The 13,888-nt window shown below is 32.9% G+C and overlaps 2 protein-coding genes across 3 annotated transcripts; one reads left to right on the forward strand and one right to left on the reverse strand.

The window, feature by feature from the left end:
* Positions 1–3,966: 3,966 nt before the first annotated feature.
* LOC108224950 (BTB/POZ domain-containing protein At3g22104) lies at positions 3,967–7,937 on the reverse strand. Of its 2 annotated transcripts, XM_064080412.1 has the most exons (4): positions 7,618–7,937; positions 6,568–6,606; positions 4,898–6,004; positions 3,967–4,689 (listed from the first exon to the last, which is right to left on the reverse strand). In XM_064080412.1, the coding sequence occupies exons 3-4, from the start codon at positions 5,801–5,803 to the stop codon at positions 4,237–4,239; spliced, it is 1,359 nt and encodes a 452-aa protein (XP_063936482.1). In that variant the 5' UTR covers positions 5,804–6,004; positions 6,568–6,606; positions 7,618–7,937; the 3' UTR covers positions 3,967–4,236. The 2 variants fall into 2 exon arrangements, with proteins under 2 accessions (XP_063936482.1, XP_017255209.1); XM_017399720.2 differs by lacking the exon at positions 7,618–7,937 and having other exon boundaries at positions 6,568–6,818.
* A 4,836-nt stretch (positions 7,938–12,773) lies between these two features.
* LOC108226210 (nuclear transcription factor Y subunit C-6-like) lies at positions 12,774–13,664 on the forward strand. Its single transcript, XM_017401156.1, has one exon. It carries the CDS (start codon positions 12,774–12,776, stop codon positions 13,662–13,664), a length of 891 nt encoding a protein of 296 aa, XP_017256645.1.
* The last annotated feature ends 224 nt before the right edge of the window (positions 13,665–13,888 follow it).

A 13,888-nucleotide genomic window follows, 5' to 3' on the forward strand; every position in this document is an offset into this window, starting at 1 on the left:
TTATAAACTAAGCATCTTGGGAGTCTAGCCTGTGCGTTGTAGAATTCGGATAATTGTGCGTTGTAGAATTCAAATAATTGTTTGACAATTTTTGCGATATATATTTATTTTAAATTATAATATAAAAAAATATATTTTCGATGAGATTTGATAGTGAAATCTGTAACAGTTTTCTCCTAAAAAATTCAGCTAAAAGTTGATGTTAATTTTACTAAACAATTTTTGACAGAAAACTACTATTACTGCAACAACGAACAGTATCTAAATCCGAAAACAACCTGCTGGCATTCCCAATTTCATGTTATTCCATCCATGCGTTTTCAGAGTTTGTCATCCCTGCTCAGAATAAATCATTTAAAAACTAACCCAAACAGCTCTCGCACTGCAAAGATCCACTGTCAGTGTATCAAAGCGATATATCCTGTATTGATTTATTTGATTCCCGGAAATTCAAAAGAAAACAAACATGGATTGTTCAACCAGCCACAGCATTGCCATCATAAAGACTGGTACAGGCCACAGTGAATAAAATTCAATTTAAGTAAATAATGCAGGAAAATATATATATTATTTTAAATTATCCATTCAAATATTCAGTTTTATAGTATTTGAATACCATGATTTAAAATGAAATTTAAATCCAATTTTTATTGTGTATTGCCTCTTAGAAGAATTGTCGTCAAGTTTAAATGAGGAGATTCAATGTCCACCGCTAGCACACGTGAAGTCTCTTGTCTGGCTAACAATTTCAAACATAGGACTGGCGGCTGTATGATTAATAAAAAAAAATTGTATGGATATTTACGACACGATAGAAGCGATGGATTCACGTGAACTAGCTTCTTGTTTTTCTACGTGTTTCGTTGTTTTGCATCACTTGTTTCTCTTTTCATCGGACTCCGGTTTTTGTTATAGATGCGAGAGCAACTCTAGTATAGTATGAGATCAAAGAATAATATTTAATAAATAAAACAATTTTAATATCCTAATTCATAATTTTAGAATATAGGTAAATACTCCCTCCATCTCGATGAGTTTTTTGGAAAAAATATTTATTCTAAAATAATTGAGCTTCTCCCTTTTCAATTTATATTTATCAACCATCTTACATACTTACCCTCCCTTATTTATCATTCCAATGTACCACTAGCTAATATATATAATAAGAAGTCAACACAATAAATATGGGTAAAGATGAAAAAATAAACAACCAATTAATACTCCTTAATATGTGTGAAATGAGCAAAATACTCATCTAAATTGGGATGGAGGGAGTAGATGTTAAGCTAATTTAAATGTGGAATGAACGATGAAAATAAATGAAAAGAAGAGGCCAAACCTACTTTTATTTCATTTTTTTATGATTTTTATTTTATCTGTGACTAAAACAAAAACGTCAAATAAAAGTGGTCCCGTTCACCGAGGACGGACATAGATCTCCTCGTTTTCTTGTTGTGTTCACACCTTTTTCATCTTCCCAAAGCCGACATATTCCCACCTCCGATACGGGGTATCAGACTTTAGTTTATTGATAACAGTGTTCTAAAAGTCGGCGATTAATCGGGACTAATCGTCGATTAATCGCTGTTCGGTCGGCCACCGTCTCGATTAAATGTTAATTGTTGAAAAAATTGTTTTTTGTGAAAATTGGTCAAAATCGAGATTAATCAGTCAAAAGTCGGGATTAATCGGGAAAAGTCGGTCAAAAATCGGTTAATTTAAAAAAATTCAAAAAAAAATAAAAAATTTTAAAATTAATTTTAAATAAGACAAAGCACTGAAATGACAAAACACAAAAATTAAAGATGTTTTTATTATCTTTCATTCTTCCAATATTGGCTCCTAAACTCTAATTACATAAATTTGCGATATCCTTCGCAGATTCAATTTATATATGAGAGGACTGAACTTGTATATGTATATAAAGGCATGTTTTGTTTTATAAAAACTCATTAATATTTTGATTTTATATGACTATAAATTTATACTATATGATTATATTAATATATATATATATATATATAATTTAAAAAATAATATTAAATTGATCATAATTAATGATCTGATTAATCACTCTGATCAATCTCCGATTATCCGATTAATCGCTGGACGGTGCCTTCACCGACTAAGTCCGATTCCTGCTTTTTACAACATCAATTATAAAATACTGTGAATATATTAGAAAAAAAGGTTATTGTTTATTTTGACGATATTATAAATATATACACATAGTTTGAATGAGATTTATAATTTAATTTCTTATATATAACAATTAAAAACAAATAAATTATGAATGCAATATTCATTATATATATAAAATATCAGACTTTAGTCTTGATATAAAATACTGTGAATATATTAGAAAAAAATGTTATTGTTTATTTTGACGATATTATATACATATGGTAATTTTGAATGAGATTTATATTCTAATTTCCTATATATAACAATTAAAAACAAGAACATAACTATGAATACAATATTCATTGTACATAAATTATCTATATATTAGTCGGGGAGCCTCCATAAAATCTCAATTTGTCATATATATTTATTTGCATTTTCATCATCTTATAAAAAGAGTTTTGGCAGAACTAATTTTGTAATTTATCAAAATAAAAAGCAACTTCTTTTGGGAGGAAAGAACAGACCAAGAAAAACATAGAAATGGGCTTATAGCAGACGGGTTGATGAGGTACTGTTTTTAACTTTACCCATCTCAATTGGATCAGGGGTGGTTTGGTTCACCGAGTAGTATGAGATTGAAATGAGAAATCGGGGTTAAGGTGGTATGGGTTTAAGGTATCATATCTGATATCATGTGTTTGGTTGAAATCTGGAATCAGTATATTCAAATTTTTAAAAAATATATATTATTAATTTATATTAATTAAAAAAATTTTAAAAATATTATTATTATATATTTTTTGCATCATTGATTATTGTTGTATTAAAAATTAATTTTTAATTACTGAAATAGAGACAAAAAATCAAAAATGAAATTGATACTCATACCCTCCATCGCATACCCACCTCCTCTCCTAGGTATAAAAACTCATACTTTGAAGGTTTGAGGTATGGATTTGAAATTTTAATTTTTACAACCAAATATGAGTTTAGAATGAACAAAACCCATACCTGATTGATTCCAGATGCCCGTCAACCAAATGATCCACAATAATTAATCAAAGTCTTTTTTCTAATTTATTCAAGTATAACGTGTTTTCACATTGTAGCTTCTATGATGGGTTAAATATCAAAGTGATCACTGAAGTGGAGGTCATATATCACTTTGCTCATTAATCTTAACGGGGTCTCATTTCAATCATTAAAGTCATGATAAATATCAATCAAGTACCTTCAAATTTCAGTTCAAGGAGTAAAAAGATTATTTATAGAGTTTGACACATTACTTTCGAATACTACCACAACCAATTAAAAGGTTATGACTTTGCGTTTTTATGACAATATTTTTAGATTTTACTAATTTTATTTAATATTTATTTTTAATTAAAATAAAGAAAATATTATTATAATAAAAAAATAAATAGTAAATAGTCTTTATAAAATCTATATATATTATTATAAATACTAGAAGTCATAACATTTTACTTGGTTGTGGTAGTATTCAAAAATAATATGTCAAATTCTATAAATTATTTCTTTTACTCCTTGAATTGAAATTTGCAGGTACTTGATTGATATTTATTGTGACTTTAATAATTGAAATGAGACCCCGTTAAGATTAGTGAGTAAAATGATATATGACATCCACTTCAGTGACCACTTTGATATTTAATCCCTTCTATGATAGCCTATTCGGAAAATTGGATTTCATTAGAAATTTTGAATTTATCAAAAGACATGTTTTGGATACACAAAAATGTTAGATTTGAATTTCACTTGAAATTCAAGATATCCAAATATTAATATAAAAATAAGAATTTGAAATGACAACTCAGTTAATTCACAAGATAAGAGGCCAGAACCATTTTACTATGAGTTACATATGGAGTAATTGCTCAGCGTTTTGGTCACCGTTGTACATACTATCAAAAGCGCATTACTATCAAACAAATTACTCAGAAGTGAGATCTACTGATCACCAAGAAAAAGGCAACACAAAGAAAATAAAAGATTAGTGCAATAATAACAAAAACACCAAAGGTTCCTGCTATGTACATCAATATGCAGGGGAACAATGGAGCTATATATGCACATTGTCTCGGATCTTTATCAACACAGCCTTGGCAAGGATCTTGCATTATTCTGCCGTGATAATTTTGATTTCAACATCTTAGACATTTGGTTTTGCATTTTCTTGCATATTTTTTCCAATTCCACAACCCTGCATTGCATACCCTGCAGATTTGCTCTCAGTTTCTCATTCTCATTCGTAAAATCAAGCCTTCCTGCATAAAGTACGATTTGTTCACAGGATTCTTCTCTTTTATCCTTGATTTCAGTATCCACTGAACTACATGGTGAATCAAAGAAGGGTTTTGATTGATTTGTATCTTCAAGCAAGCTTTTAAGCTTGTTCTGCTGAGAGACGACGGCTTCGATAGCAGATCTTGATGGAAATTTGGAGTTGTGAGCAAGGTGCCTACAAGTTTCTGATGATAACTTCTCATAATTCAGCGCATAACATAATCTTCTCTTGTCTTCCTCAGATAAACCTGTATGTGCCTAGACGAGATATTGCATTCACAAAACCTATCTATTATAATCGAAACAAAAACAAACAAATAGAATCACAAGCTATTACAATGCTAAGTTGCTAACAAAATTTGTGTGCAGACTTAATCCTAGATGCCATTATAAGTTCAAAATTTCATACAAAATTAAAATCAGGATGCCAAAAATGAATAATAAAGTGTACAGTTGTATTTATTACCTCCAGAAACATGTCCATGGCATGGTAGATTCCATCATAAGACTCCCTTGCTGAATCTGGTATAGCCCTGACTAGGCTGCAAAATTTTGATAGTTTAAGACAAGGATCTGGAGATACTTCTGCAATATACAAGTCCATCAGGTTAGCTACCTTTTGCATTCGAATTAGCGGGACACGACAAAATCCTGTGCCTAGAAATGATCTTATAAACCTCAATACAAGATTAACATCATACATATGATCCATCCCTAGTGGAGATGGAATCAGCAGATTGTCTAGTGTTGCTTGATCCAATTGCAAACCAATCATTTTCTCCAGCTTATTCCTGCAGCATTTCTTAATGTTTAAGTTAAGAGCAACTCGAAGAATCCCAAATAAACTCTTACACGCAACAGTTCTCTGATCTAAAGAGTCGAGCATCTCAATAACCGTCTCCATAATTTCGCGCTTCTCATCTTGTGTTGCAGTAACAAATCTAGATTTTTGATAATAGAGAAGGAACCTTGCAATAACCCCATGATCAAATTTTTGGAAAACCATTGATTTGGTAAGCATTTTAACCAAATAAGGTTTTAATGATACAAGATCCTCGAACCACCATGTCGCTCGAAAGATGTTCTTAAAGCTATCAGTGCTTCTAGTGTCGGTGGATAATCGCAGTCCAGAACTATCAGGGGAAGATGTAGATTGGCAAGGGCTTGCTTCACTGGCAAGGGCAAGCCTTTTAACAATGGAGTCCACACATTTATGCAGAAGTCCTGAGGAATTTACAGTAGGCAATAGGTTTTGACAGTGGTTTAAGACAACTAAGAGATCAGACCATGTCCAATACTTGATCTCTTCAAGTGATTTCTCGATTTGTTCGAACAAATTATGGACTTTTGAAGATGATTCATTCATTTCCATGAAAATAGCCAGACAATGTAAAAGAGAAACATTAGAATAATTTATATCAATCTTTCCATTACTATAGCAGAACCTTGATATAAGCTCAAAACCGTCGCTGCCTCCTGGAAAATCATGAAATATCACCTTAAGGTTTCGTGTCCCACACCTCGTTTTGCCAAGTAGCTTTCTGATTCTTCCGGAATAAGATGATATGATGTTCTGAAAATGTATATCGGAAAATAAATTTAAACTAGAAGCATAAGAATATAAGCAAATGTCAGAGAAAGAGATAACAGAGCTGACTACTAGAAATCTCTAGCAAGTGGCAAATAAAAACTTAATAAAAATTGGAACTTTAAGCCAGTTGATAATAAATACTAACACATATAATCAAGCTATGATCCCTGCAAAGAAGGGAACAGAACAGTGATACACACTGCTAGATAGTGGTAGATAGGCCTTTATATTAACAAGTATTGAAAGGGGCAAATAGGGCATGCACATTTAAACTCCATAGTAATATCAAGAAATTGACAAGAACCAACAAATGAGTAGCTACCCATCTGTGAAATGAAAATGACACTGGCAAACAAGTGATTAATGCTAGGAATAAAAGTTGCAGAGTATAAGCCCCACTGTAGTACAGGCAAATAAATGGTGCAAAAAAATGACAAAAAATTAGCTAGGCCTTGAGGTTACAATAAAATCACAATACACAATTGCAGGTACTCATGAAATGCAGATAAATTGAAAAGGGGCAGCACAAAAAACTAAATGTGTACCTTATCAACCAAGAAAAGCTCTTCACCATTAACATCAACCTGAAGGTAAGAAGAAGAGACATCCATGACCCAAATGAAGAAAACTCAAAGCTCTCTCAAACAGAGAGCCCTTTTCATTAAAAGTTGAATAGATTAATACCCAAAAGACAGAGAGATGGGAACACACGAAATGAGAAGCATGACATATTCGACAAGTGAAAGATGACAAACACAAAACGGGTGACCTTGGTTTTGCTGAAATGGGCTCTAGTAATTAAGAGCATCTCCTAGAGCCTCTTGTTGGCTCCTAAATATAATATAAAAAATGTGATTCTTAGCAATTTAGGACAAAGTTAAGAGTATAAACTCCAACAATACTCTCTACATCTCTTCTCTATTTCATATTTTATTCATATATGAAATATGGAGGTGAATTGGAAGGAATGATTTTTTTATTGTGAAAAAATAAGTTAGGAGCAATGTGGTGGCTCTTAACTTTGAGGAGAGAGGAGAGAGAAACAAGAGGCTCCACTTAAGAGTCTCTTGGAGCAACATTTTTCCTCTCCCTCCTCAAATCTCACCTCAAATCTCAAGTTAGGAGCCTAAATGAAGAGTCTCTTGGAGATGCTCTAAGGACAAGGGTGTGGTTTAAAGCAAGAAAAGTGTGTGTCACTGAGTTTGTGTGTTTGTACATCACGTATATAAATACATATTAAAAGAGAGTAATTCGAGAATAACTTTATCGTCACAACAATTGTTTTAAGCTCTTTAAGAAATGTAAAATAGCAGTATCATATAATAATGCAGGCTTTTTTCAAAAATATTCAAATTATAGTTGCTTCAAACCTAAAATATAGAGTAATTGCTTTCGATTTCATTGTATATTGTGTTCAGGGACGGAGTCAGACTTTTGAACTAATGGGTGCAAAATATAACAGAGAGGGAAAGAAAGGAAGAGGGGCGAAAAAATTGCTATAAAAACAGCCAGAAAGACCTCTTGTGTTAACATAAAGCACATCAATCATGGGGGCAAACAAACAATTTGATAAGAATGAGAGTAGAAATATATACCTACTGAGAAGATCGGTGAGTATCCTCACTGCCCCCCTCTAAATACATCCCTCATTGTGTTCTCCATGAAACATAAACATGATTTTGTATATGATAATAAGGGTAAACAACAAAGAGAGATAAGATTAGAGCTATGATATGTACAAGTATCTGAGCATAAAAGATAAACAAGATTGTTCAGAAGCCACTAATCTGACTGACATTCAAATCTTAAATTTTGAAGTAGCAGACCATGCTATATTTGTGAAGAAATTGAAATTCTAAGCTTTGAGCACAAGTTTTCCTCTGGATTTGCTTTTAATATTTCTCTCCTTTTATTTTCGTTGTAGCCACCCTATCCGATCATTAATACTATAATTTTATGATCTGCAGGTTCTACATGTGGACTCTGGTAGATGCCACTGTCAAGGTTTTTAGTTTATGTTATTTGTTGCTTTTCCTTTTCTTTAAACAAGCTGATACTTGCTCAAGTTTGCATAATTAAGATGAACTGTTATGACATAATTAGAATAATGAGATACAGCTAATAGGTTTACTTTGATGGACCATATAGGTTTATATCAATTAAAACTTGTACAAAACAGGACCACTGGTTATTTCATGCAAGGTGCAGATATTCATTATACGGTACTTATTACTGAATCTTAAGATTTTAATTTAATTAGAAATTAAATTAATTCAATATTTTAATATAACACATTTAAACAATATTCCTGCTAGTAAATTAGAAAAATATTTCTGGTATATATTGATACCTTTGTTTGTCGGAATCTCAAATCACGAGAACTTAGACTAAGAATTTCGGATATCGAATCGAGTATAATCTTTCCCGGACTTGCATACTTGATGTTAATAGCACACCGGTAAAAGAAAAAGAGAACATCTTTTCCTACCAACGCAAGTAAATTGTTCAGTACTGGAGTTAAAAAGGACAGAAATTAATGTTTATAATTCACCAACTAATGTCCTATCTTCTGATGGAGTAGTAAAATCATTTCTCAATCATCTCTCCTTACATCTACTGTACATGCGATCATGAAAATCACACATGGCTGTGAAACCAGACCTGAGCTAATTCACGTTACAACTCTACCCGATTTCGATTTTGATTTTAACCTGATGGGGGTATTTCTTAAATTTCCGGCAGGACTTTAAAACTTTTCATAAGTTTTTCTCAATGAGTTATGTTACTGACATCCGGCGTCCCCGAGAAACTTTAATTTAAATTTTGTTGAAAAAGCAAATGGAGAATCTCATTTGTTGATATTCAATTCACTGTAATATCCACTTCTGCAGCTTAAACGGGTTGTATTATACTCAATAACTTGTGGGATCCTGCTGTTGCATTTTACCTGGACAACAAATCGATCCACTATATATATGGGCTCTAAATAATTCTTAGAGACAAAAAGAGTCCATTTCAAAATTAGTGCCAGAATCAACATCAACTAATTTGAATTCCTAGATTGTGTATATGAATTTTGGTTTAAGGGAGGTGCGATTGTTCCTTATTACTTTATATAATAATTTAGAACAGATGGTGTCTTAAAAAGAGCTCTAAATACGCTTTTGAGTTATAATATTATTATATTTTTCACTCTTTTAACTTTTTTATTTTGGATAGGCAGTGCCATCAAGCTGGACGCTAGCTACCACCTGCTGGAATGGCAAAAATTAAGTGTGATGCTATTGCTCAGAATGGGTGTCGAGTGGGTCTGGGTTTCGTAATTAGAGATGCCACAGGAAAGCTGATTATAGCAGCGGTTAAAAAAGTAGAGGGAATGGAAATGAGCATAGCAGAAGCAAAGGCGAGTCTCTTTGGCCTGACAATTGCCCCTATACTTGATTTTGGTCATGTGCTATAGGAAACTGATGCTCTGGTAATGGTTGATGCAGCAAAGAATAGAAGAAGCGGCTAAGAATCTGTTCACCTAGTCTGATTATATCTGTAATCTTTCTTTAACGTAGTTTTGATAGTTTCAGAATTGCTCATGTGAAAAGAGCAGGCAATAGTACTTTAGCTCACTCAGTTGCTAGGTGGGATTCCAGGCGTAGCGATGAGTTTGTGTGTTTAGGATATTTTCCCCAGAGTTTGGTTAAGTGGTTATGTACTTATGTTAGCTGATCACGATTTGCAGACTGCAGTAATAATTATCTTTCTCTGGCCTCAAAATAAGAAGAGGAAGAAATCCTTGCCACCTTACACTGAAGAAAGCATCAAAAGCAGATTTACCTACTACAACGCAAGGAGAAACTAATACTTAAACAAACTGAAAATACTGAAAACAGCAGATACGTCTTGTTACCTGGCAAAACACCGCCTTCCACTGCCAGCCCAGGCCAGGATCATATCTGCTGATAATGTATCAAAGACCTCTGGGACACCAAACAAATTTTCAGAAAACGCCTGTATATTTTTGTAAATTTTATGGAATCCCTTCTATAATTTCGTAAAATTTATAACCGTAAAAAATTGTCAGAGGTGCCGTACCTCTTAATAGATCCGTCCCTAGACTAACCATGCATCACAGCTGCAATACCAGGTCCTTGGCATGCCTCCATCATGATCTCCTTCAAATTGTTAGCAGCATCCATTTCAATATCAAAGTTGACCACATTAGGATTTAGGAGCATCAATCTGGACCAGCCCCAACTCATCGACCAGATCAGATAAGAAGACACCCTCTTGGAAATCAACAGGGTCAGATGCATCATGCATCTTAGACCATCTCATCCTTGGTAGCCAGGGTCATCAATTCCCCACCCCATGTCCCAGTCGAGCAGTTCCTCCACCCCACCATCACATACCCTTTTGCCCGGCCTAGCTAAGAATCTAGCTACCCTGTTGCGAGTTGGATACACATAAGCTACCTTGCAACGCCAACGCTTGTCGATCAGATTTGCAATGTCAAACACATTGGCCTGGCCCCCAGGTGAAAGTTCTTGTTAAACACATAAGCTTCCATGTCCGTTTCCAGAGTTATGTTATGATAACCATGCTTAAAAGGCACTAACCAGGCAGGCTCAATCGTTCGTTCCTGTGTAAAACTGGTTTTCAATTAGGACTTTGTATGCTACAAAATCTGATAAATATTTAATAAAATTTTTAAATTATACTTGGTTTTAATTGAGATTGGGATTATAAAGATGAATTGTTTATTCAAATTTTATAAAACTATAAATTTTATAAAATTGTTCAGTCCCCATCAAAATTCATAAAGTTTTAAATTCTAAAAACAAAAAAATTCGAATAAAAATCAAAATCAAACATAATGAATTTAAACTTTCAATTTAACACATCCCCTAAGACTACCAGAGTCCCCCGGCTGATGCCCTGAAAGAGTGAACGCGGGATGACTCCAGCCAACGTGTTTTTAGTTCAGTGTCCCGTCAGTACCAATGCCAACAGGCATCCAAATGTTTTTTTGTGATAATTTAGTTGATGAAATTATTTTATTTACAATTATTTTGTATTTAATAAAGTTTTTTTTGAAATAGATATTTAATAAAGTTATAGTTTAACCAGAATTGAGTACTTTAGCATATTTTATGAAAAATAATGAACATAGTTATTTGATTTATAATTGATTATTTTTTTATTCATCAATTATAGTTTCTTTTTGTATTTTGGAATAAGTGTCGGTTAAAAATTATAATAATGACTTTATAAAATTTATTCAAAAAAAATAATCACTATATTTAAAAATAAAATGCTATTATTATTTTAATTTATTATAAATGAAATAATTTATTTTAATATGACAAATAGATATTAGTTTCACAAATAAAATCAAATTAAGCAAAAATAATATATTATTAAAATGAACTTCTGTTCACAAATTATAAATTTTATTTATTCAAGATATATACATGAATCTCTAAGTATGAGGAATTTAGCTAAACTTATTTTGTGAAATTTTAATTCACTGGTAGTCACTTTCACTAAAGGTGTTAATACATTTTTATTAATTCTAAAAAGATATATATTAAAAGAGCGAACTAGTATTGATCTAATTAATAAAGGTATATTGTAAGTAGTAAACATAATACCTAATTTAATTTACTTTTTATATAATGCCAATAAAAAAGTAAAAAAAGTAATAATATGGTCGCTAGGGTGGTTAAAATTTTTTAGCTACATGAAAAATAAAAAAACTCAGTGATATATGAGTTTATATGAATGAAATCCTCAAATATTTTAAAAAAAAACTTTTTCGGTGCATCCGTTACATTATGTAACTGTTGTATATACGTTACACATAACGTTCATTTTTCTGACTGACACGTAGCTGTATAAATTTTACACATATACCTTGCATGCAACATTTTTATCCCACGCGTCATTGCAAGTTTAACATGTATTCCCCTTTTATAGCTCTGATACAGAAACATAGCTCAGATATCACAGAAATATTACTTAGTTCTTAGTTTTCTGCAATTTTTCAATGAAGTAAACATGTTTTGTTGATAATTCCTTGCAGTTATATTGTTGCTCTAGTAAGTTCTTCCATTCCAACACCAACTATTCGAAGATAACATGTTTTGTTGATGATTCCTTCTGATTATACTTAAATTGTTATTCATTGATTGTTGTTCCAGTAAGTTTTCCCTATCAAACACCAATTTTTTTGAATATAGTAGTTCATATAGGTTTGTTTAAAGTTATGATATATATTATGTTTTGTACGGAGCAAGTATATCATATGTGAATTGTGAATGATAACTTGTTGGGTGAATTTGCTTTTGCTTTTCTGGATTGATTTTAGATGAAGTTAATCTCACTTGGGCTTATATGTCTTCTTCCGCAACTATTAACACTGATGGTGTTTTTAGGTGTTCTAATCTTATGGAGTTATGGTCCAATCCAAGTTTAGAGCTATTTATCACTTTGGTATTACAATTTTATTATTTAGAACATTGCTAGATATAGTTCAAAAGTGCATCTCACATGCAATTTGACAATAAAGTCTTGGCACATTTAAAAATAAAGGGGAAAAAATTCATGTAGTACATCTGTTTTGAAGTCTCTATGATATTGTTTACTAAACTTTTTCCAGTAACTATATAAGAAATTTGTTTCTAAATTTCATGTTATCTATGGAATGACAGACAATAAGAAGACACACAGCAAGAACTGAATAACTGTAAACTTGATTATGGATCCATCTGAAGACTGTCCACAACAACAATACATTGCTGATAGTGCAGGTCAAATGTCCAATACCGCGCCCCCTCTTCATGACATAGCAACCAACAGCAACACCTATGTTCCAGTGAATTCGACAATGCAGCCTCCTCCTCTTCCAGTATCCGGAATTCAGCACCAGCCTGCACACCAGGACCCTCAAGCTCAGCATCTGAAACTTGTGCGAGAACGGCTTAGGCTATCTTGGGCTAATCAAATGCAAGAAATGAAATCCGCAGACCTCAAGAAGCATAACCTTCCAATATCTCGCATAAAAAATATTATGCAAGCAGATGAAGATGTCAAAATGATTGCAAAGGAGACTACAGCTGTATTTGCCAAAGCTTGTGAAATGTTTATTACTGATATGACCTCAAGGGCTTGGATTAACACAGAGGAGTCTGGAAGACGAACAGTCCAGAACAAGGACATTGCGGCAGCAATTTCCAAAACAGATATCTTTGATTTTCTAGAAGAGGTGGCTCCAAAAGATGAGTCGAGCCAACAAATTCTCAAGGCCACTCCAGCTGAACCTCAAAATCCTGGCTACAATGTTCCTCTTCCTGATCAGCAGCATGGAGTAGGAGCCTCGAGTGTGACAAGTGCTGGTGTCGAACAACCTCCACAGTTTGAGCTTTTTTATGATCAGGCAGGGCTCCAGAACCAACAATCCTTTGTGCCTGGGCCTCAAGCTCTGAACCAGCAGCAGCCTTTTATGCCTTGGCCACAGACTCAACAGCAGCTGGACCAGCAGAGCCTAGAACAGCAGCCTGAGCAGACCCCCGGAGCAACAGGTGCCTCAGGACTGAGCAGCAGCCGAGCGAGGAGTGCTACTAGCAGCAAGAGAAAGCGGATAATGTAATGAATATGGAATAACAAATGTACTTGCTTGAGAAAGTAGAGTGCTTGATGGAGATTGTGTAAAACCTGTGCATCGTACTCTGTTTTATTTTTATTATTAAAATAGGTCAAAGTTAAGGATTATATTTTAATTTATATACTTTTATTAGTGTTGTTAATATAAGTTATTAAATTCTTGAAAATAAATTAAAAAAGTGACAAGTCTAAGAAATGTTTATAACTTTA

This window comes from Daucus carota, chromosome 6 (genome assembly GCF_001625215.2).
Source record: "Daucus carota subsp. sativus chromosome 6, DH1 v3.0, whole genome shotgun sequence".
In the NCBI taxonomy this organism is placed as follows: domain Eukaryota; kingdom Viridiplantae; phylum Streptophyta; class Magnoliopsida; order Apiales; family Apiaceae; genus Daucus; species Daucus carota.

Excerpts from the sequence above, each read along its gene's own strand:
- LOC108224950 (XM_017399720.2), bottom strand. The coding sequence starts at position 6,633 with ATGGATGTCTCTTCTTCTTACCTTCAGGTTGATGTTAATGGTGAAGAG. Across the intron at positions 6,005-6,567 it reads AGCTTTTCTTGGTTGATAAG|AACATCATATCATCTTATTC; the intron begins GTACACATTTAG and ends ATACATTTTCAG. Across the intron at positions 4,690-4,897 it reads CCATGGACATGTTTCTGGAG|GCACATACAGGTTTATCTGA; the intron begins GTAATAAATACA and ends TATCTCGTCTAG.
- LOC108226210 (XM_017401156.1), top strand. The coding sequence starts at position 12,774 with ATGGATCCATCTGAAGACTGTCCACAACAACAATACATTGCTGATAGT.